Source organism: Montipora capricornis, chromosome 3 (assembly GCF_036669925.1).
Source record: "Montipora capricornis isolate CH-2021 chromosome 3, ASM3666992v2, whole genome shotgun sequence".
NCBI classification, from domain to species: Eukaryota; Metazoa; Cnidaria; class Anthozoa; order Scleractinia; family Acroporidae; genus Montipora; species Montipora capricornis.
The window spans coordinates 29,182,488-29,207,119 of NC_090885.1; the positions used below are offsets into that span (position 1 = coordinate 29,182,488).

The 24,632-nt window shown below is 39.4% G+C and overlaps 3 protein-coding genes across 8 annotated transcripts in view; 1 reads left to right on the forward strand and 2 right to left on the reverse strand.

The window, feature by feature from the left end:
- Nucleotides 1-16,433, forward strand: part of LOC138042804 (uncharacterized) — a 33,230-nt gene extending 16,797 nt beyond the window's left edge. Inside the window, exons 3-7 of one of the 3 annotated variants that reach the window (XM_068888819.1) lie at nt 10,950-11,019; nt 11,156-11,269; nt 12,287-12,475; nt 13,355-13,465; nt 14,536-16,433. In XM_068888819.1, the coding sequence (XP_068744920.1) occupies nt 10,950-11,019; nt 11,156-11,269; nt 12,287-12,475; nt 13,355-13,465; nt 14,536-14,721 (670 nt within the window). In that variant the 3' untranslated portion in view covers nt 14,722-16,433. The remainder of the gene's footprint in view (nt 1-10,949; nt 11,020-11,155; nt 11,270-12,286; nt 12,476-13,354; nt 13,466-14,535) is intronic. The other 2 variants (XM_068888820.1, XM_068888821.1) reach the window with 2 other exon arrangements.
- LOC138041271 (uncharacterized) lies at nt 90-2,537 on the reverse strand. 2 transcript variants are annotated; one of them, XM_068887040.1, is made up of 2 exons: nt 1,840-2,537; nt 90-1,257 (listed from the first exon to the last, which is right to left on the reverse strand). In XM_068887040.1, exons 1-2 carry the CDS (start codon nt 2,338-2,340, stop codon nt 712-714), a joined length of 1,047 nt encoding a protein of 348 aa, XP_068743141.1. In that variant the 5' UTR covers nt 2,341-2,537; the 3' UTR covers nt 90-711. The 2 variants fall into 2 exon arrangements, with proteins under 2 accessions (XP_068743141.1, XP_068743140.1); XM_068887039.1 differs by having other exon boundaries at nt 1,825-2,537.
- Nucleotides 14,495-24,632, reverse strand: part of LOC138042806 (uncharacterized) — a 12,731-nt gene continuing 2,593 nt past the window's right edge. Inside the window, exons 2-7 of one of the 3 annotated variants that reach the window (XM_068888823.1) lie at nt 22,945-23,024; nt 21,898-21,967; nt 19,779-19,895; nt 18,619-18,807; nt 16,665-16,778; nt 14,495-15,351 (exon numbers count right to left, since the gene is read on the reverse strand). In XM_068888823.1, the coding sequence (XP_068744924.1) occupies nt 15,169-15,351; nt 16,665-16,778; nt 18,619-18,807; nt 19,779-19,895; nt 21,898-21,967; nt 22,945-23,024 (753 nt within the window). In that variant the 3' untranslated portion in view covers nt 14,495-15,168. Of the gene's footprint in view, nt 15,352-16,664; nt 16,779-18,618; nt 18,808-19,778; nt 19,896-21,897; nt 21,968-22,944; nt 23,064-24,632 lie in introns of all 3 variants that reach the window. The other 2 variants (XM_068888822.1, XM_068888824.1) reach the window with 2 other exon arrangements.

Below are 24,632 nucleotides of genomic sequence, written 5' to 3' on the forward strand. Positions count from 1 at the left end.
AGCAAAGAAAGGAAATGAGATTTAAGTGCAATTCTGTGTGATCAGTCACTGCAGCAAGATTAAATCAAAGAAATATCTCTTTTATTGACATAAACTAAATCGTAACAATTGCTGATGATCAAATGTTTCCATAAAACAACTCAGTTTTCTTGTCACATTTCAATCACTTTCTGACAAAGCTACAAGAGAGTTGTTAAAACTAAGCACGCCACCCTCCGCCCTGCCACTTCTGAGTGAGCTAGCACTGAAATACCGAGGGCAGAGGGGATAGCAGACCCAAGAGTCTTCTATAGGGAGTTTAAGATCTATGACGCGACGTTTTCGGCAAGTCTACGACGTGAAATGACCAATTCTCAAGTTTTACAGAGAACGTGAACAAAAGGCAGCGAATTTGAATTTTCTGTCGTAGATTCAATACCGCACCTCCTAATTCAGTTCCTGGGGAGTTACACTAGTTTTTAGAAGTTACACAAGCCGACATATCGACGAAAAAGATTAATAAAACTGAACTTGCAATTTTAAATGACGTTTTCGTTACCGTCGCGTCGCAGATCTTAAAGTCCCTTATATCACAGGACTGGGACTGCATCCGAGCTAATTTCGCACGATCATATATTGAACTCCTGTTACGTAAAACTCGTATTTTTCCAAGTATGTTCCAGTCCAGTCTCTGTTCATTCATGATCTTCTTTTTAATACAGGTCTATTATTTCAAGAAAATGGCATTTTGCAAGGAACTTCATGCAAAGGAACCTTAAATCGTGCCTGGACAACACTGAAAAGATGTGGACTCGCCCAAAAAGCCAACGGTAAAAGGTTCAACAAAGCTACTAGAAAGTGTCTTCTCCAGTCCTTTCTCCAAACTGCCATGACAGCCAAATTCTGGTACCGTGTTTCGATTGCCAAGGACATACTTGTGAAAAGCCATTCGATCACTAATGGAACTGCAGTAAACTTTGTAAAAGATATCATCAATAACCAGAAGGAGATGTTCTTCATGTAAATCAATTGGTACAAATGAAAGAATCCATTTATGGAGACAATAGCGGAGGACTCATAGAGCATGCTCATAATAGCGATATCCGCTGTTATTCTCTCGGTACGCGGAGTTCGGTTACTTCCCCAAGGAGTTGAGGCTCGTTTCAAGATTCGTTGGCATAGGTGATCGATGACAACAACTGTGCTTCGTTCTATGACTTCGGCTGCGCCGTGAATTATTCCAAGATAAGCGATGGCTTTTAAACTGCCAAGATCAACCTGCAAAACCCGGAATACGACCGCTGAGGCACTGTACAATGGCGTCATCATAACGTAAGAATAAGCTGGGTGTGTTATTTTCCACAGTCTCTGAACACAAATACGAGATGTTGTCTTGAAGGCCACCCCAAGAAGCGGGGAAAATAGAGCAATGATAAGTTTGCCTTTTTCGTTTTCGTTGTTGTATGCAGGATAAATAATTGAAGAAATAATGATACCCACTACAAAAGGTAAACAATAAATGGCTGAAAAAAGCATGAAAGCAGCGCGTTTTTGTCGCTTTGAGTGATGGTAGAAATGATTTGCTAACAAGTAGTTGTGACTAAAAATACTCGTGACAAAGAGAATGTTAAGAGGGATTTCTTTTTCCTTGGAAAGCGGGAACGATTTACTGGATCCTAGAGCTTGTAAAGTCACTCGAAACAGTGAATCCAAGAAATACATGAACATGCAACATAGAAAGAGTTTTGTCTTCACTCCCGACAGTTGAAATGGACGGAAAAGAACTAGCGCAAGGAAAAACACCCAAATATATAAAAAGAAGTTAGAGATGATATTACAAATCACCTGCATCCATTGTACCTTCAACGGAATTAAGTTCTTTCGTTCATGTTGACAGTTGAAGTACGTTTTGTAGCCAAGATATGAGATCATTGTGAACAACATACCAAAAGCGATTGCTGAGAGAAGCGAAATCGAAGCACCGATGACCGTTGACTCCCACATTGTTCGCAAAGCAGATGGTCTAAGAAGCGTCCAGGACATTGCTCCATCGAGATCCGCTTCGTGATCTTTGTTTTGATCTGCGATATCTCCGAGGGAACAAGCGTCTAAAGAAACCGCTTTAACTCTACAGGAGGATGGTAAAAAATCATCCACCGTCACATCTTTGTCGCTGTATTCTTGATAAATAATCTCGTCCACTGGTTGAGCGTACCATTCTCGGCCAGTATTTTGCAAAAGGCTGTATTCTAAGGTTTCTTGACTGTATTCAGGGTCCTTTTGGCTGTATTGTTCGGATACGCTACGTGTAAAACTAAATATGATGTGTCCAAACACTTCGATGCATTTGCGTCCGTCCATTTTGTACTTCTCTTCATGGAAAATCTATGGTGCGGTGTCTAAAAAGTATTTATATAAGACGTCTGTTTTTTTGTCCAAGTACATTGTTTATGCGAGAACCTTATTTAGTAAGTTAGTGGTAGGCTTATTCAATACGGTTTTTTTATCCGAATTAGATTCGCTCTCGTGCTTTATTTTCGTTTACCCAGGAAATTGAAAGATTAATGCTTTTTTGTGTCTTTGTAGGTCATTTCTGTTTCGAGAAAACTGAAACACTGCAAATGAAACGCTACTTTGTCAATCTCGTTAATATTATAATAATAATAATAATAATAATAATAATAATAATAATAATAATAGTAATATAATTTTTTTATAGATTTTATTCAACTTTAAGAAAAGAAAACTATGTACATAATTTACAAAAATATTAAAAATTAAAAATTGAAAGCCCTATACAACATTAAAAATTCCTATAAAATCATAAGAGTACAATCAATGTGTCAATAACAATTTGCAATGATTCCTTGGGGCTCAGATGTGATCAAATAGCTCTTGCAGGCAGTACAGTGTGTTAAATTAAAACAAGTTAAAAGAATAAAAATCTTGAAAGAAAAGAAAAGATTAATTCGTGCTGGCTCTAATGTTTTCTATCTGTAAATCTGAGTCAACAAAGTCCAGCTGTCGTCTTCTGGATCTTGTGCCTTTCAAGCATAGCACTATCGCAGACCGTACGTTGGCAAAAGAAACTTTAGCTCTTATCCAAGAAATTGCGCTTGAGTAACTTTCGCCCTTCTTACTTGCGATCAGCTCCCCAAGTTTGCTGTGGTACTTAAGGACGTTGCCTACTATTGTTATTGCGCAAACGTTCTGCGCATCTCAAGACACTCAGATTTCCTATCAGCCGTGCTTATTAATACAGGAATATTTTTGCGCATTTCAAAACTATTCTGATAAAGCAGAACTTAGCAAGTGCTCTTGGTATCCATAAACAAAATTGGGAGTAACCATGCATTTTTCAAAGATAATTAAGCTTCAATTTGCAAAAGAATGCCATACATTGCTTTGTATTTTAAAGCTTTTTAATATTGTTGATTAATTATCATCAAAAAATACATGGTTACCCCCAATTTTCTTTTTGTGTTTCAATAACACCTTTTAAGATCTGCTTTTCCCGTATATTCAGTAAACCGCTCAAAAATACCTTTGAATTAGTAGGCACCGTCCTTAACACACTCATCCGCCATTCCGCCTCTTCTTCTCGTTTTCATGCTTCCTGTAGATCTGCTTAGGAGTCAAATGTCTGTGAGAGACTGCATTGGGGTGACACAACCCGAACATCAAAAAATGCAGATATAATAATAATAATAATAATAATAATTAATATTATTATTATTATTATTAGTCGTGGTAGTAGTAGTAGTAGTAGTAGTAGTAGTAGTAGTAATAAAAGTGATGATGATGATGATTACTATTATTATTATTATTATTATTATTACGAGGCGGTAATTTCATTGGCTAAAAGCAATGCACTGGATCCCTTGAAGAATACATTTCACCTGTCTCTATAACGACACTACCTTTTCGCAAAACCAGCAAATAAAACCAGCCGTGGTGTCGAATGTCTTAGAAGGGGATTTCTGCGAGCGCGAGGCTTCAAGCAGCCTCAATTCTAGACTTACAGAATTCGATAAAAATCCGGATTTGTAACTTGCAGTGGAACTACCAAAGCGATGTGTGCTGTGTTGGGGCTTCAGTGCATGTGAAACATTTAATGTCGTTAGCCGATTCAGAAATACAAGCCTATGTTCTGATTGATGTCAAATGATGCAAATGCAATTACAACTAGAAAGTGAAAATGCTGTTGACAACATAACGAACATCTTCACTGCGTTACGTTGATTCATTTCGACCTCAAAAATCTGTGACAAGCCGTACTCCCCACTGAGGTAGCCAAGCAAGTGTTTCTCAGAGGTTTCATATAAAACCAAATCCTGGAGCCGCATCTCGCAGAATGGCTATGGGTTTTCAGAACATTTACTTCCAGTTAACGAAACACCACGAGGCTATCAAGTCACACATAATTATTTAAATGAGCGCAATTGGGATGAATCTCATGAGGGAACTTAAAAGCAAGGACAACGGCGACGGCAAAGAGAACGTCACATACACGAGGTCGGCATGAAAAAGCAGCGAAGGGCCAACTGCGTCCAAAAGCGATCGCACGGGTACGACGCTCCAGCGCCACGTCTGGAGGTTTTTCTTTTTTCTCCCTTGTTCAAACATTCCGTCAGCGACTACGCAAATGTTCAGGCTCTCTGATACGTACCATACCAAGAAAAAGATGCTGGTTTTGACAAAGAATTGACATTTCAGTTTTGATTGTACAGGCATGAACGTAGATGTAAGAACCGTGCGTGTCTGGTCTTCTGGAGACAGATGTGAGAGATAGTTTCGAGCAGTGTTGTAAACATGGCGGTTCACGAGTGAAGTTGTCTCTCTGGCCTTTCTGCGCACGAATTCCAGGACCTACCTATACAATTTGGGCAGTTTTTCAAAGCTAAAAACATCAATCGATGCCGTATTCTGCTGGTAGGTATGGGTGGCCCGACACTTACAAAAAAAAAATCTATGAAATGACAACCGGGGATCTGCCTGGGAGTCATGGAATGGCAGAATTACCCAGCATTCTTTTGGGCATGAACGAGGCAACTGCAACTTGAGAAGCACGAGACTGGCCCTCATCAAATGGCTGCAGTGCGACCGGAGGAAAAAGGGAGAAGAACATTTCTAGCCAGATACTAAGGAGTATCCCTGGTGTGTGCTTTTAATGTAGACTTTTGCTTTCTGAACAAATTTTCGTCATCGAAAATTCGCGACAAAGTAGTGCTTTTTTGCTGTTATTCTTGTAGCAAAAACTAGCCTTTCGTCAGTTGTTCTTGTCAAAAGAACGGTATAATGCAGTGGCTTTTTATTTCAGGGATCGATTCTGTTTGGAATCTCACTCCTTTGAAAACCACTGTGTCAAGAAAAGCGATTTCGGTGTCTGAGATCTCAGCTGTGAATTTTATCGTTAGATGATATGTGTTTGCTTTTGTTACGAATAGACAAGTTCACTCGCTTGAGTGCATCATGGGTAACCAGGGCAAAATGGAGAGAAATTCAAAGTTTTTTAAGGAAGTTCACAACGATGAAAAGTATTCATGATATGCAATTTTGCGTTTTTTATTTTCCAAAACAGAAGATATGCGCTTAAAGGTGCGGCAGAATAAATTTGGAGAGAATGGCTATTGTAGAAATTGTTTCTGCCATACATTTCCTGTAATTCCAAAGGCACAAAATTACAGAGAGTCTATGGAGACAAAAAAAGCAATATTTAGGAATTCCAAAGAACGGATACCAAGTCTAGTTCATCTTAGTTGTGAACATGAACTTATTTGTTTGGTTTATGAAGGCGAAAGTCTATAAAGTAGAGACATGTACAGTATATTTTACTTTGAATTTCCATACAAACCTTTGGCGACCATTGCCCTGATGCCCCGATGTTGCCCTGATTACCCATGATGCAATCAAGAGCGTGAACTCGTCTATATATCGAGGTCCTTCCTTTTTGTGTCCCAAAGGGAGAAAACGTCATCGATATAACGTCTCCAGGCTATAGGCTTTATCCTAATTTGGTTCAGTAAGTTGGTTTCGATTTCAGCCATGTATTTGTTGTCAAAGGCGACCGCCATTTTTGTTCCCATTGACGTCCCATGAGTCTGATAGTTTTCGCCTTTGAAGTCAAAGGAATTTTCTTCAAGTATGAGGCCTAGCATTTTTTTTAATATGGTATAGGAGGGTTATTATTGTGAAAATTCTCATATGCACTGCATACTGTTTGAATTCCCTCCTCTTTGGGATGTTCGTGTACAAGCTTGTGACATCCACAGCTGAATCCATAGATACCAAAATAGTATGCTGTGGAATTATTGTCTCCTCAACGAAATTTATGAAATCAGTTGTATCTTTGATGTACGATTTTTGCCGCATGGCAATAGGCTGTAATAAATGATCCACAGTAAATGATGATATTCTTTCGGTTGGCCCATCGCAACCTGAGATAATCGGTCTTCCGACCGGTTTTGGTTTGTGGATTTTAGTTAAGGTGTAGCAGATAGGTATCCTTAGTGGGTTGAGATTCTTGTGAAAGCCATTTTTTGTCATGTCATCGATGTATTTGTCATTGTGGAGCTGAGAAATAATCTTTTATGCTTTCTGCAGTGTTTCCGTGACCACTGGTTTTTCAAGAGGCAGATAGTGGTCCCTGTTGTTTCGTTGGACCGGGCCTTCTTGAAGTTTGTCCGTTATGTTAAGGACCACTGTTGTGCTCCCTTTATCAGCTTTTTCTAGGTTTATAGCCGTGTTTTGTTGCAGCTATATGTTCCTTGCTTGACAAATTGTATTTTGGCTTTTGCATGGTTATCTCAGCAAGTCTAACTTTGACGTTTAACAGTTAGGCTTTTAGGAATTTTTGGGTAGGGATGTACCGCTGGGACCCTGGAACCCTTAGCCTATACCAGAGCTAGTTCAGCTGAATTTTGCTACCCTATACTAGAGTAAACTTGCACCGATTTCCGTCTAAATCCCGATGCTTGACAGTTACTAATATCCAGAAGTGTTTCATGATAGCCATTTATCGACAATGTTGAGGCTGAGTTGCGTAAACTTAAACTTTGCCGACTCGATTTTTTTTTATTTTTAGCGGGAATTTCTGGTTTCCTTAGTCTTGATAAAATCTTCAACCGAATGGTCAGTTTCGCTGCCTCCCTATCCCTGTCATGCGGAGGTCGCGGGCTCGAACCCCGGCCGAATCAACACTCAGAATCTGAAAATAACTGAGGAGAAAGTGCTGCCTTCGTAATATCATCTGCAAATGGTAAGACTTTCAAGTCTTCTTAGATAAGGACTATAAACGTAGGCCCCGTCTCACAAATAAAGAACCCACACACTATTCGATAAGAGTAGGGGATGTAATCCCCGGTGTTGTGGCTGTCCTGTTCTCTCCAGCAGAAGTGGCCGGTTTGGCGGCTTACGGTGTATGAGGCCACCTCAGCAGAAACAGCCATAAGCCAAAAAGGGACTTTGCCGAGTGCTGGAACATGTAGATGTAGACTGATATATCGTGGAGCTTGTATGACAAGCGCGCAAAGGATTGTTGGGATAATTAATTCACCAGGTTTGTAAATTATGAGAAATTATCTCAAGATATGAAATTATCTCCAGATAAAATGTTATCTCGTGATATCAGATCTTATTAGATGCTTATCTCGAGAAACAAAAAATTATCTCAGGATATGAAATTATCTCGAGATACAGACTTATCTCGGGATGAAATATCATCTCGAGACAAAATTATCCCAGGATAAAAAAATTACCATCTCTAAATGAAAAATTGTCTATGGTTTTTGTGAAGAAAATAATCCGGTCGAAGTCAAACTTCAGACAATTATTTCGAGATAAATAAAAACTGGAAATGTCACATATGGGCCACCGTACGATGACGTCATGGCTATAAAACCAAATTTCTCGCATCGATGGGTTACCATATGGTTCTCCGCCCGCACGCACCGAGACTCAGTCTTGCCAAAAAACCTAGATTAAGTCTCTTTTGAAAAATATTGTTTTTCTTGATATATCCTTTTGTGTGTGCTTGTTTTCTCTCTGTGGTCTTAAATTTGAACGCACTGGCCATGCTAAGACAACGTTTCCAGAAAGACCATGTTAAATTTTGAAAAAAATTTATGACCGTCAAGTTTAATGTCTTTTTTGGAACGCTTCATTTTTATTTGTCATTTGCTTTCCTTTACAGAAATGTAACAAATGGCTTGGACAAATCAGCTAACAATGGCAGATCTGAACTTTGCTTTACATTCAGAATCATTTCAGGATTATCGATCGTAACTGGATTTAGAATTCCTAGCCGTGTTCTCTTCAAACATAGTTAATCTAGAGACTGGTTATGAAACCCTGGGAATTTCAAAAGCAGGAACAATACAGTCGCAATTAGATGTTGAACCGACCGTGACCCTGCACAATCTTTTGTTTTTGGTTCGCAAGTTAATTACGAATAAATTAGTCGAAACTTTTGATTGGTTATCCTGCCGAAAGAAACGTGTTTTTGTCGGGTTTTGTGCAGGGTCAAGGCCAAAAAAGCAAACAAAAACATGAAACAAAGAAACTTGTCGAGTTTCATAACCAGCCTACATTTAGTAACTACGCTTTAAATAAAACAATAAGTTCATCCTCTGAAATCAATCTTTGATCGTAGCTCTGAAAAAGGAGATCTGTTGTCTTTCTTAAAGACGCCATGATTCAGTATTAAGAACGAAGACAAAGAATCAAAACTGCTGTACAATTAACTAGCGATGCCGTAAAACTGACGTGGCATGCTTAATGCAAACAAGTCAAGTCTCGGCTACTTGGCGTCCGTGTTGACAAAAACGTCTCGTGATTATGCTCCCTATTACCCAACAATAGATTTTCTTCCACTGTAGTTTACACTATGAAACTTCCTTCTTTGGTAGAGGGTCGTGAAGGGGGGGTCCTAATCCCATTTCCCAGCAAATTGTTTTTTTCAAATCCCAGCTCATGTCCCCACAATCCCAGCCTGTGTTGCTCAACTTGAAATCCCATTCCCATTTTTCTATTGTTTTTGTTTCATGAATCCCAGTCCCAGTGCACAAAATCCCATTTCCCAGCCTCTAAAAGAGGCAAATCCCAGCTCCCATTTTACCCCTTCACGACCCTCTTGGTATCTTCCATCGTTTCACAAACACTATAGCAACGAAAATCCCTTTTCGAGCCTCCTTAACGATACACTGAACTTGGGTTGCCTGTGCAAAAATAGTCGGTCCCAGCCTCATGGACGTTTCTGAAAAAAGAAATTTATAAACAACATGGCCGTCGCAAGTTCGGACATTGCTCGCGATCGAATACCAGTAGTTGATTTCAGTGCCATGGGTCTTCAAAACAAGGATCCTTTAAAGGAAAGTAACCAAGCTATCAAGGAACTGGTTGATCAATTGTATCAAGCCTTTAGCACAATTGGATTTGTTTACCTAAAGAACCATGGGATTCCACAGGAAATGGTAAGATGTCATTTGGCAGCATTTGGTGACGCCTGGTTCTTGCAGGTTTCCTGTTATTTCACGTTGGTGATTGCCCTTTAAGCACTTCTCGAAATGGCGGATTTTGTAGTAAAGAGGTTTTTTTTTGCGAAAATGAGTTCAAATTATGTTTCACCAAACGTTTTCGAAAATTAACACCCAGTCTACGAATTTCCATTACTTTTCAGATTGACTCAGCCTTCGAAGCGTATGACACCTTTTTCAATTTAAGTGATGAAGTGAAGGATAAATACTCAAAGAAAGAAGGAACGTCACCTGATGGCTGGGATGCCCTTGAAAGGAAAGGTGGGTCTAGATTTTAATAATTTAAAGGTAACATCAGTCACTGAAGTAAATTCTGATTATCGATCGGTCACGTTATTTCAAGAAACAAAAGAGCCAGATTCTTGTGACATTTTTTACCGCGTAATACTAACTGCTTTCGTAGAAAAATACTTCTGATTTATGCGCTGATCAAATCGAAACTCCCCCCCCCCCCCCCCGGGCAAACCGGGAATTTGACCTGTGCCTGCGTGGGGTGGGGGAAATTGAACCGGAAGTGTCAGGTTTCAAATCTTTTTTTTTTTGGGCGCGAAAGTCACTAACAGCTTTAAAACACGTGTTTAGACGAGATGGAAGAGTTTAAAGGAAGAGATCTAGCATTTGTGAGCGATTGGCTTACAAAAAAGGTCTTCAAGTCTTTATTAAAGATGACAGGAGCCGACAACAATTATTCTTCAGTAGGGTATGACAGACAAATCTGATGATTGGGTAGGGCATTTGAACAGCATTTTTCCCCAAGGGGGCGGGAATTTGAGTGCTCCAATCTTCAAAAGATGAAATGCCCGGGCTTTGCCTGAGGAGGGGGAATGTTGAAGTTTCGAGTTGATCGGCGCATTATTTCAACAACACTTAGACTGCAGTGGTAACTTCATTTCAGCCTTCTTTCCGAGTGCATAAAATTAAATAATATTATTCCATCAACTGCACTGATCTTCCTCTTTGTGACACCTAATGCATTATTTCACCTCTCATCGTAAAATCATCTCCATGTCTCATTTATGCATACAGTTTTGCTAAGAGAGTTTTAATCCTTTCACAATAAACATGAAACAAAAACAGATAAAACCCAATTTATCAAGGAAATGAATGCTATCAGCGCTTTACAACAAGCCATCAAATTTAATTATTTATATTTATCATGTGTCATTTCACAATTTTGGGAAGCTCCATTTGTCTATAATAAACAGGGACTGATCCACGCTTTTTCTTAGGAAGGGGTGCATCACTTAGAATGGCATAGCTGACTAGTGACTTTTTTTTTTCAGAATACTAGTTGTATTAGAAAGCCGCAGGTCATCTCAAGAGGAGGAGGGGGGTGTGCACCCCGTGCACCTTCCCCCCTAGAACTGCCCCTCCTTTGCTTTTAGTGACCATAATTAGCATGCAGCTCTCTTAACATTCCTTTTGATTTATTCATAGTACAAACCCAGAAAGACCTGGAGATCTCAAAGAATCCTTTGATGTTGGTGCTATTGATGATGAAAATTTTGTGAGTTTCTGAATTTGTAAGAATATGTACATTTTGATTTGTAATATCATAAAGTATACTATTGTACCATGGGAATACCTCAAGACATTCACATTAACATTAGAAAACGAAGTCTCTTTTGCCTACTTTATTCCAGAGATGGCCAGATGCAGATGTTCCAGACTTTCAAAAAAAAGTGACAGTTGTATATCAGTATTTAGCAGACCTTAGCACTCGAGTGCTGTCCTGTATGGCTATTGGTCTTCAAATGGTATGTTACTAGTATCTACCAGTGTGCTTCTTGTGTAGTCCTGAGCAGAATATACATGTGTGTACACAGATTGTTTTAAAAATTGGTCATTTATAAACAATGAAAACCAGTCAAGTGTACTCCTCAAGATTCAATAAATGCAATGCATATTTTATTTTTTAAACCTGATATGGTCGATAATTTCCAGGGATAACGTTAATGTTTTCAGTTGCAAGAGAGTGAACTTTAGGTGCCACAAATAAATGAAACAAAAAATATAATCATGGTCTTGGAAGCAACATTAAAGTGCCCTTAACCCCAAAATGTTTTTTTTCGCTAAAATGAGTCTTTGCACCTGTTCGAAACGCATTGCAGCAATTTTTTCCTTTTTCTGACAAATTCTGCCATTTTATAGGCTTCGAAAGTTGCGAAAATCCAAGTGTCTTTTGTTCACAACCGAGTCAGAAGGGGAGTCGGTCTATTCCTGATGTGACGTCACAACCTGATTTACATTTCATTAACTCTTTGTAAACATGCATGCAAAGTAGATTGTGACATCACATCAGGAATAGACCCACTCCTCTTCTGACTCGGTCGTCAACAAAAGATGCTGGGATTTTCGCAACTTTCGAAGCCTATAAAATGGCAGAATTTGTTAGAAAATGGAAAAAATTGCTGCAAGGTGTTTCGAACAGGTGCAAAGATTCATTTTAGCGAAAAAAACATTTTGGGGTTAGGGGCACTTTAACAACTTCTACATCCTCCCCGTTATCAACCCATTGACTCTTAGGAGTGGGACTTGATAGTTATTACTTTGTGTAATGCCAGACGCTTTCTCATCATCAATAAGGGGGCAGTTTACGTGTCGATGGGTTAGCAAAGCTGGAAAGGGTTTCAGGGCTTTTGAGATCTGATCTGATCTGGAAGTGGGTGATCAGCTCAAATTTGTTATCATGTTTATATTTTGATGTGCATTTTATTACTTGACACATGCCTTTATTAAGACTAATTCTTCAGGTCAAATCATATTTTGAACAGAAACCTGATGCTTTTGCATATGCATATAAAAACAAGGGCACTTCATTGGGTGGCACCCAGTTGCGATTCAATTACTATCCAGTTATAAAAGATATCAGTAAAGTGAAGCCTGGCCAGATTCGCTGTGGAGAGCATACAGATTATGGTGGAATCACACTTCTAATTCAAGATGACGTTGGTGGACTAGAGGTGAAAAATGGTCAACCACAGAACATTTAGTTAAAATATCCACCCTGTTGCATTTTAATTGAATGTAAAACTACCAGAAAAAGAAATTACTGAGAGGGCACTGTCTATCTCAATGCATTTGTTTGCCTTTATACCCAAAGTGTTTGTGAATTGTTGTAGCAGTTATATATAGCTAATATTTGTCTTGATATCAAAGGACTGTTACGATATGAAAATGAATGACTTATATTTCTGTTTAATTGAGGAAAAGGAAAGGAACTTTATTGAAGTGTCTTCTAGCTCTGGAACACTAATTGGGGACACTGTGAACTGTGAAATCAAATTAACACAAATCAAATCAAATGTTGGTTTTTGAGGACAGAGAAACTGGGGCACCCAGAGAAAAACTTGTCGGTGCAGAGTACAGAACCAACAAACTCAACCCAAATGACGCCAACTGTGGGAATCGCACCTTGGCCACGTTGGTGGGAGGCAAGTGCTATCAACACTGCGCCGTCCCTGCACCCCAGTGCAAAAAAGATGTGAATATTCCTGCAATTAAATATTTTTGTTTCTTTACTAGTATCTACATACATGTACCACTGGCAAGATCCTAGTTTAACTGGTGTACATGTAGTAGAATTTGAAGAATCACCATTTTTCAATGATAGCTCCAAGCAGCAATGAATTGTTGTATGGTAACAAAATTGTGTTGCTCAGAAACCAAAAATAAATTAGGTTCTTGTCACGATTAAAAAAGATGCCTCACTTGCCAAAAAAATATCTGGCCTGAGCCACACCAATTTATTGAATCAGGTTGAGAAAGTTATTTAAGACGACAGTGGTTGCAGTATAAAACGATATCTCTCAGTTTTATTGATGGAGTAGGTCCACTTATAGGTTACCAATGTTGACGGACACTTCATTTCTGCCACACCAATGAGAGGAACTGTTTTGGTAAATATTGCAGACCTTATGCAGAGGTGGACTGCAGATAAACTCAAGTCTACGGTATGGTCTTTGTTTCATGGTGATGTGCCGGTAAACCAAATAGAATTTATCAGTATCTTTTGTCAGAAATGTCTATCACTGGGTAAAAACACTCCTACATGTATGTGACAATTAGAAGACTTACAACAATTCTAAATAAAAGTATTTGGACCAAGTAAGCCTTTCCAACCGTACCATACATAGAAGTGACATTGGTCTCTTTGCTAGTCTATAGTATAAATTATACTTGTGTGAGGTCCACTTAGTAACAAGAGTCCCTGATATGGGATCACTCCATTGCATTCTCTATGCACCAGAACTATCACAGTCACCTGGTAAATTCTTATCAACCACATGCTACTGAAAACTAGAATTTCAGCTGTCTCTTCTTGTTCCCTACTCTCAAGAGTAGACAATTCAGGTTAATGCTACTGGAAGACAACATACTGGTTCTAAAAATTATTGAAATGTGACTTAGTTGATTTGTGGCCCGCTGCTGGTAAGACTTAAACTACAACCAAAGTAGTTGAGACGTCTTGCCATGATGGCAAGAGAAAACTGTTCACCATACAATCCAGCATAATGTCCCCCACCCCCTTTGCGATGTAGATAGCTAAGCTGTATTATATACACAGATGAACAACATTGAATCAAGGGGTGGGGAGGGAATACAGTTGCCTGTACCCCAAGACCTAAATCGTTGCTATTGCTTTTGCTTGTGCAAAGCTCAAAACCACTGCCGTTGCATTTCTTTTGACTTTCGAAATTTGCCAACCACCATATAAATCCAAATTCATTTCGTCAATCAATAGACCTCTGTTTGGCACATTAATAACACAGTTTGAAAAAAGGTTTGCAAAGGCATCCAACTTTGTAGCCTCCCATGCAGACATCCTTGTGACTCGTCACGCAATCTATCCTGACGAGGAAAGATTGCGTGATGAGTAACAAGAATGTCTGAGCAGAAGGCTACCAACTTTGTTGATGATGGAAAGTTGTAGGCCATCCGAGAAGTCTTGGAGCTTTGACACGGGTCCTCACAGAACCGTCTTAATTAATTATTTATTTATTTGTTTTTGTTACCACAACAGGTTCATCGCGTTTTGATACCAGAAGTTGAAATTAAGCGTCGTGTCCCACGTCGCTCGCTTGTTTTCTTTGTTGATCCAGATCCTGATGCGCTGATCAGTTGTATCATGGATGGCTCAAGCAAGTATCCACCAATCACAGCTGGAGACTGGATAAAAAAGAAACTCCTCGCAACTTACAAGTATTAAATCCTCGCAAAGTAGGAACGGAATTTACTTTTCCAATAACAAATTATCAAAGAACTTGCTTCGATACAGACATTTCTGTAGTCACGAAGCGATACAGCGTGATAACGGTAATGATATTGATGAAGTTTAGATATTCAACGCATTGGTCAATTTCAGGCTCACAGAATCAAGAACCGCCTCGCCGTCAAAGTGAAAGCCATTTTTGAAAATCGATGGAGCCTTACCACTCATTAGACAATTTTGAAGCATGTTTTTCCATGTTTAAAATTATCATTTACGCCCTTTTTCGTCGAAGTTCTCAAAGACTGTGGTAGTAGAAATAAGTAACCGCTTTTACACCTGCAAAAGACTCGACGCGCTTCCCATTCCAACCGTTCAACATTCGTCAGCGCTCTTGCACCACACATGGAAAAACGGATCAGCGACGTTTAATTGATATCTTCCCAGTTAGTATTCATACGTAGCATTCAGCCTTTGCCAAAGATAATCATAGGCTGTGATGGACGAGTACTTTTCAGAGCCATCAAGACACTCCACCAATGTGTCGTCATCTGGATGGACAAAAAATGCCAAAGAACGTCTGGGTACACGCCTGTGACACTCCTCTGTTGGAATAGAAACCCGGTGTCGCTAAAGTAAAGGAATAAAGACACTTAGAGCCACTGTTACAGCAACGCTAAGTCAATGGACTGCTTCCCTTCTGGGGATTTTCAGGGCCAACGAAACAAAAAAAATCCGCGCGCGTGAGCCTCAAATAAATACGGCAAACTTCACGGTCGTGCTGCCTTCATGGAAAGCGTTTACTTTTGTATTCAGCTAACCCTTCCCAGCGGATTTTTCCCCGGAAATTCTTTACAAGACAGAATCTTCGTCACTTGCGACGGAGACTGAAAGAAGAGATACCCTAGAAAGGTGTAGCCCGGCTACGTGCGCTATAAACTATTAAGATTAAGCAGAGATCACTGAAATACATTTGTGACTTCCTCAACGCTGGTCGTTTCAGTGAAGGCCAGATAATTTTTTCACGTTACTCACTATTCAGAGAGTAATAGGGATACTTAACAGTGGGCTACGGGTCTAAAGGTTTTCACATCTCCCAACTAGTCGGACAGAAAAGGCAATAATAAAGTTAGCAAATGCAAGTTGAAGAAATATTTATTTTGGAATAAAACGAAAGAAAGCGTCACGCTTTTCGGTGCTCGAGGACTATTACCAATAGTCCTCTAGTAGCGTAGCAGTACTTGCATTACTCCACTAATTGGGTGATACCAGAAACCCATAAGGGATGAAACGTGTAACGCGCGTTCACAGCTTCCGAATATTCAGTGCGAACTGATTGGTTGAATGTTTCATTGCTAAGTACCATATTTGGAAACCCCTCGCTCTTGTTGTTCCAAATATGGTACTTAGCAAATCGAATATTCAGAAGCTTGTTTCCAAGCACACCAGGGGCCGTTACACGTTTCAACCCTTATGGGTTTCTGGTGATACTAACAACTGTTGGCCTTCAGTGCCTTCAGTTTGTTTTCTCCGCTTGAGTTTAACATTGCATAAATTAAAAGATAAGAATTCTATGAAGAGGGGTTATTTTTAGTTTTTTTTTAATATTGTGTACAAGTTAACTGCGATTGCTACTACAATAGTGAAACTGAAGCTAATTACAACCATGCAACACTGAGCAAGGACTTAATTAATAAAGAAATTGAAAAGTGTGTGTATAATAAAGCCTCGTTATACAAGAATTAATTAAAGTTACACAAGTTTGAGTTACAATAATTATGCGTGGCCAAGCCAATGAGCCCCTCGTAACAAACGACCTATTGCTTACCCAAAAGAAAAAAGATATTCCTCGAAGCAAAAAGGAAACATCATTGCCAATCTGCCAGTTATTCTTACAAAGTAGAGAACCAGTCTCAGTAGTCTAGAAATAAATGCAATCGTACCGTTGACTTCAGCTTGTCAGCAGTCCATCTTTGCATGAGGTCAGCTACATTGACGACAATTGCCCCTGGGAGGGGAGGCGCAGGTATGTAGTCTTCGCATCCGAGAGGTAATACCTGTGCAGAGTAACCATTGAAAACTCGGATTTGATTGCTGAAGTGACACTGCGACTAATTCGTTTGGTACTTGGAAATCTTGCGTATTCTCTACGAAAATGGGAACCAAACACACAACTAAATGGAAACTCTGTGGAAGACAATCTTCAGACCTTAGTTGATGATCGTAGTTGCGAGACTACACAGGAGCAACAAATGATGAAACCCCTTTTACCATAATGTTGTGAAATGTCTGCACACTGGATCACTTCTCGAGGCTGAAAATGTGTGAGGACTAAAGGGTAAATTCGTAACATTTTTACGCAGGACTTGCAAAGGAAAGCTGCATTGAACATATGGAAAATATTTCCCGTCCTCTTCCCACAATAGAGAGCTTAAGCAAGCGCATTTTTGAGACGTGGAAGGCAACCGGAAGAGAACATTTCGCGTGCAAGGACGGTGGTGTCTCCAAGATTTTTATACTAATCATCTCTAATCGAGAAAAGATACCGTACTTATTCAGCTATAAGCCGAGCTATTTTTACACAAATCCTCACTCAATTTGGGCAAATTTGAAGCCGTAGAAGGGGTCTCGGCTTATAGCCGAGTATTTTTGATAAAAAGAATTTTCTCAGCAAATTAAAACAGTAACAAATGAACGTGTATTCACTTACAAGCCGAACTAAATTACTTGTAAAATGACGAGAAGTTGTTGTTGGTGTAATATGGATGTTTATTACTTGGTGGCTGGTAAAGGAGCCGTTCGTGTTGTTGTGTAAATTATCGGGATCGATCTTATTGCTCGTCTTCTTCCTTCCTGTCTGTCTCAAATTCGTTGTCCATTTCCTCGTCTTCACTTTTTTTTTTTGTTCTGGAATATTCTCGTCGAAGACTGCATCGTCTTCTGTGCCGTCGAGTGCATTAATATAGAGGTGCTACAAGTCTTGAACGAACGCCTTCCCATCTCCTCGGGAATATCGCGCCAAGCCTGGTTTACCCATCGAAGGAACGAGGAATCTGGGAACGAGATTGCACCATATCACAGATCGTGTAAACAAGCTTGTCACATGACACCATAGCAAATCTTGTAGCGACATTTTCCAAGCAAAAAAAACCGTACAGATTAAAGGGAAAATCTTACCTTGAATTCTTTGCTGTGAAAACCACGCCAAAGGTCATTGATCGAGCTCGGGATACGCTCCCTGATACGCTCCCCGTTGAACAGATTGTATTTTAAATTACGAAAATTCCATAGTCGATAATACACATCAAGACCTAAAATGGGTCTCGGCTTATAGCCGAGTATTATGCATTTACAATTCGTGTCAATCAAGTTGATTTTTTCCGTAAGAAGTTTGGGGTCTCGGCTTATAGCCGAGCTCGGCTTGTAGCCGAATAAGTACGGTACTTAGGAATGTAAATGTATGAGTGTCAAGACAAGATAAAAGGGAAAGCAGCTCACTTCCGGTTGCCGTCCGCGTCTCAAAAAAAGCCCGTGCTTAAGCCTTTTATTAATCCCCTACCACAACAACGGAAAAATGAAATTTCAAAAAATAAAGATTTCATTTATTTAGAAGTGAATAAAATGTCGAACAATCGCACAAGGGTAATTCGCTGAAAGTTACAATAATGGCGATACAAATAAAATCAAAAGACACCAATTACGAGTATACACAGATCGGTTCCTTGTTTTTCCGTTAAGTCCAACAACCAACGCACTTCCAAAGTTCTTCCGTAGCGCTTCTTTTTTTTTCTTTTCTCTTTGGTTTGAGCAGCAATCCAATCACAGTACACCTTACAAGAGCTACTACATTGCCCCCACTCCCCACCCCCCGCACCCCATCGCACCGAAGGGTTATACCTCTAGTCCAGGCATCTCATCCTGAAAAAGCAGCGTGATTGACCCATAATCAGTATGCTCCCCACATCGGATTTGTCCTGGTTTAATGCCATCCTCTTCTTTAATACAGGGGTAGTGCAACAACCGCAATGTAGTTGCATTTTTTGTACTCTCCATAGTCTTGTGCGTATCCGTAAAGATTTCTGCATCCTACAGGATAAAAAAAGAGCGGATGTGCGTGTGTTCTCCCACCAACGTGATCCAATTCTACCCTCTGACACGTTTTTATATATGGGCTGAGCTTGTTTTGGTGAGTAGTTCGTCAATTGGATTAGTTCGCTTACACGTTAAGTCGTTCCACTAACGTGTTCACTTATTTTTGTAACATCCACTTCTAAGCCCCTATAATCCGGAAACGCACATCTTAGCGAAACGACAAGCTAACGTTTGGTTCTCGAAGATGACGCGCATTTCTCGGAAGCTGAAGATCATTGCAGTTAAGCAGCAACTTCAAAAGCAGTTGCGAAGAAAGCCTGGCAAAAAGACAGCGTTCTTCTATCTTTTTTCCCTATGAATACTTAATAAAAACACAGGCAAGTGGAGGAACCCCTTGGGCAAGTTGGTCATCAACTTTGCTTGTCCAATGGGCAAGTTGGGATTTTCTTTTTTTCCTAGAACTGTCTACGGCGTAAATAGTCTCAAGGCCCGTGCAAACGCTCGCAACATTGTTGGGCCCAACATGTTGCGAGCGTTTGCACACCATGTTGTGTGTTGTTGCTACTTGTTGGAAGTTGTTGGATGAAGTTTGAAACTGGTCAAACTTCAGGGCCAACATTTCAATTGTTTCGCGGTCATCGAAGCGTGGTCCAACATTGTTGCGTTCGTTTGCACAGCACATCTAACAATGTTGCGCGCACTACATTCCACGTATCCACACAAATACATGCGAACAAGAAACCAACATGACGTCGGGGATGGAAAACGTCCCAGAGTCCTTTGTATTCTCATCTAAAGACCCAACATGTTGTGAGTTGCTGCGAGCGTTTGCATACATCGGCTAACATCGCGCAACAAGAGGCAACACTGTTGGGCCCAACAATGTTGCGTGTTGTTGCGAGCGTTTGCACGGGCCTTAAAACTAATTACTAAATGGAAAATATACCCAGCACAAATCAGAATACCTTAAGTTCTAGCCCAAGCGCCATTAGGTGAAGAATGTGTAAACTCAGCTGACCACAAAGTTCGAAAAAAGAGTGTATCTCTTTTTGAAAGCCTGGTACCTTATCATCTGGCCATACCTTTATGGATAAAATGATACAAAAAAAAACGGAGGTGAGTACTTTGAATTGACGACAGGAAAGTACAACTGGCGAAAGTTTCTTTTATGAGGTCGTTTTATGCCGGGAGAACACGGGGCGACGAGGTACGGGATAAGGGAAAACGCATGGCAGGAAGCGTGATTTCTACGAGCGCGCGGGAGGCAGGAGAGAAAGGAACGCGTCCCCTCCTTGTTGATGCTTTTCACAACAGTTAAAAACAATACGCTAAGCTTTTTGATGGCCATTTCACGCCCAACGAGGCTTTAAACAGAATTTTCCATTCCAGAAAAAGTAATTTTGTACTAGGGCTAAAAGATAGGCTTAGTACAGTGTCATTTGAAACGTTATCAACGTCTAACAAGCTAACGAAATTCGTTGAACTTCTTGTCCGAAGACAAAAGGGACAAAAAGACCCCGGAGGGGGGACTCACATATGAAAAGGGCAGGGCAGAATTAGATAAATAATGCCGGCATAATTTCGAGCATAATACTATGGAGCAAGCATCTAGCATAATGCCGGCATAATAGTCACGTTTAGGAGCATAAAGGTTGATAACATTATCCTGGTAATAAGAACATCAAAACAATGTGGTTAAAAATGCCCTGTTCAATTGTGGGCTTTGTGGTTGCTTTATGCACTTATTTGACTTTGTTCAAGGCCTGGCTACCTTACTTTATTCCTGGCTCCCCAGGCCTGTAACTTTGAGAGTGCAACATGAAAATAATATGTTAGCCCCTATTTTGTCTTTTTTTTTCTTTTTTTTTTTTGCGCAAATTCACCGAGCATCTTTGAGGATAATGCTAGGGTACGAACATAATTTCGAGCATGATGTTATGAGTAACGCTCAAAAGCATTATGCTCAAATTTTCGAGCATACTTTATCTAACCCTTGGGCGGGGGATTTAGGATTTTGGTCTCACTTAGGGTGTTCTGGGCAAAACACCATCAGATCATATGTAGCCCATATCTAGCCGTGAAAGTCTCGTTTAGGAATGCACGCGAAGAAATATAAAATATATATTATACATATTTGATATTATATTTTAAATATGGTCTCTTTTAGGGGTCAAAAAAGGGGACACGGAAAAACGCAGACTGCATTCTGTGCAGACCGTCTGTAAAATGAAAATTCTGTTAGCCTGAATTAGGCCTAAATAACATTCGGTTAGCCTAATTAGATCTAAATAACATTCAGGTTAGCCTGTTTACAGTTAGCTTTCCATAATAGTGAGGGTAATACCATTTTTTACCCCTGGTCTGCACGGTCTGCACAGTCTACCGTCTGCTTTTTGGCGTGACCCTCAAAAACGCATGGGCGAAGCCCAGACTGGTCTCCCTTAGAAATTTAATTCAAAATTTCCGACGAGCACCAGCCACTTTTGTACATGGCATTGATTTTATCCAACTTAATTATTGTATATTCCTGTTAAACCACTTAAAATTACGGATGTTCAAAAATTACAACAGTACTATCAATATTATTGCAAAACAAGTTGACATTTATTGTTGTTCGAGATACAAAGTGTGCAAGGGTTATTTATATTGCTATTGTGTTATTGTTGACTCAGATAAGTTGAGTTACAATACTTTGAAATTTACAACTACTATTGGTTCCAAAAATGGCACTCTAATACAAATCTGCAAACTCTGCAAACTATATTATGTCGACTGTCTCGTTGGCACAAATACAGCTACTAGTAGTTTTAATAATTCCATATAAAAAGTTTGGTTGAATGATGCAACGGAAAAGGAAGAGATAGTACAGTTGAAGTTCATGGTCTTGAGGGGTTGGATCATGGGTTGGATGAAGAAGATGAGAGGAAATAAAAATGACGATGATAATAAGAGCTATAAAAATTGCGATGATGAAGACAAGGACGCTGAAATGATAATCATGATCTTAGTATATTGTCTTTGCAATTCAAACAGGAGTTCAAACTGGTGTTCAAACTGTTACAAATTGATGATTCCAAAACTCACCCTCTGGTCATTACAGGGCTCAGTAATGTTAAAGGCTTCCTTATGATCGGCTGGTCTGTCTGGACTTACCCTACCAAGCATAATTTTTAAAAGCACTGAGAATCCTCTCTTCAGGTACTTTTGCAATATCATTCCGCATATCTCTTCGCAAGATCATTTTTTTCTGTTGTTTGTACACACATTGCTTGACATCTGCTTGCACAACAGTAGCTAACAATTTATCACTGAGGGAGCAGGGTTTGCACAGTGGTGACAGCACCTGCCTTCCACCCAATGTAGCACAGGGCGGATTCCTGGACTTCAAAAACTTTGGGGTTGAGTTTATTCGTTCTCCACTCTGCTCAGAGAGATTTTTGCTAGATGGGTAATCTGTTTTTCCCTCTCATCATAAACAAAATAATATTTACCACGATTTGAGTAGTATAGAGTGTTTTTGTGTGTGTGTGATCAGAAGCAATATTTGCATACTAAAACAAATAGAAGAATTTTCATAAAAACAGAGTTCAATTGGCAAAAGAATATTTCACTCCTCCAACATATATGGCTGCTGTTCTCAGAGGGTGTAAAGTGCAGATTAGTGTTGCAGTTCATTGTTTTACCCTAACTTAAACTACCCAAACCTTTACAAAAAATGCTAACCTTAGGCCTAATGTTAGCATTAGTAAAGGTTTGGGTTGTTTCAGCTATGGTGAAACAATGACCTGCAACCTGCAACCTGCAACTTACACCCTCTACGCTGTTTCTTTGTTTCACTCCTCCAACACAGCCGCTGTGACGTCATGTGGAAACACTCTACAGCACTTGAGCTCAACTGGATTTGAATTATTATTAATATTATCATCATCATCATCATTCTATTTGGAACCAGCTTCAGTACAGTTTCTTAGAATGATTAACCCATTTACCCCTATACCGGCCTAAACCGGCCATACTTAGTATTTTACTCTCCCTAACGCCAGACAATTTTACTTGCCAATTGGGAACCCCCCAGGAGTCAATGGGTCAATAAAGGTAAGACAATATAATTATTGTTATGAATAAGCTTACTTTTCTCTCTCAAAGGCCACCCATCCATGTCCACAACCACTTGCTGGACGAGCATACTTTTGTTTAACATCATGATCCAACTGGAAAAAATCATCGCTCAATTTGAAAATGCTGGCTATCTAAGTCAAAAAAAAATAATAGCTATTAATAGTTTGGGCGTGATAAGTTTATATTGGAATGGAAACCCAAACATCTTTCAATTTCAACAACATTATCTGCAGTGCTTTTTTTCTATTGCAAAGGTTTTCAAACAACCAATTCGTCACTTCTATTCTCTTCTTATTTTTTACTCATTTTTACTTAATAATTATCATTTCTAACGCAGTTCTACACAGCACTAAAGTGAACACAAAAGGGCTATGATGCACACACAAGAAGCTTTTAACTTCTGGTTCAACTTATCGCATGTTGAGAAAAAAAACCGTTTTGACCGGTTTGGCGAGCGGTTAACGTTTAGATTCACAAAGTTCTTTACTGGCCGGCAAACAGTCACAAAAAGTCAGCTGGCTGGGAGTACATTCCCCTCACTATTTAGCGGGGACATGGACTTTTGCTCATAATCATCCTGGCAGTGCAGAATGCCCTTTTTTCCCAGCAAAATTTAAGAACTCAAAAAATTGTTTTATGAGCGTTTTTTTGTAAGTTTTTCGCTTATTATTATGTATTTTGGAAACAATTTTCATTGGGTTACCCTGCATGGTTGTGCTAATAACCTCTCAATCAATATAGAAAAATCAAAGTTTGTAATTTTCCATTCTGCTCAAAAGAAGTCATGAACTAATCATTTCAATCTTACTATAAATAATAGAAAACTCTTCAGCCAATTTTTATTTTGCAAAAAAAAAAACAATCTTTTTGAAGATGCCATTAGCACTCTAACACTCTCAAAATTATAAAATTCTTTGAAAGTGACTTTATATTTAGCAATATTTATGTATAAATATCACAATAGACTATTACCATCTGTCTTTATTTCTTTCTTCACTAAAATAACTCAGATCCAATGATAACTATGGCCCCGTCCACAGGTATCTGGATATTTTTAGCAACTTTTTCTTTCCGGATACGCCTTCTGCCCACACGTATACAGAAAATTTCCTGGGGAATCGGGAACTTTTTGAATATGCTCTCCAGAGTGGATATTTTTTAATCTGCTATGAATCCAGAACCGTGTGGATGCTGAATCTGGAATTTTTTTAATCCAGATAACGTAACAAGATTGAGTCCAATTTGTTACCATGAAATCAATTCTCAAGATGGCTGCCAAGGGTTCGCCAAGGGTAATATTATTTATTTAGGGCACATGCTCTGTTACCTCTGTATCCTTGAGGAGTCATGGGTACTAGAGTAAATCCAGATATGTTTCAGATATGTGTGGACGGGAAAATTCGATTTGAATATGCTGCACAAGGATGTGAATACTTTTGATTCCAGAAAGAAAAAGTTGCAGATTCAAAAATATAATAGAGATACCGGTACGTGAAAACGGGCCTATAATACTAGTCTTCCTGCTTGACAGTCTTATTATCTTCCAAAAGAACAAATTACGGAATATTCAATAAAATCCTCATCATTGTCCTTGTTTAAAAAGAAAATGACTACAATCAAGGCTGCTGCCTAAGAAAATTTTAAAGGGGCCCTCAGAGATAAACGCTGAGAACTTAGGAGCCGAACATATGAAGTGAAAG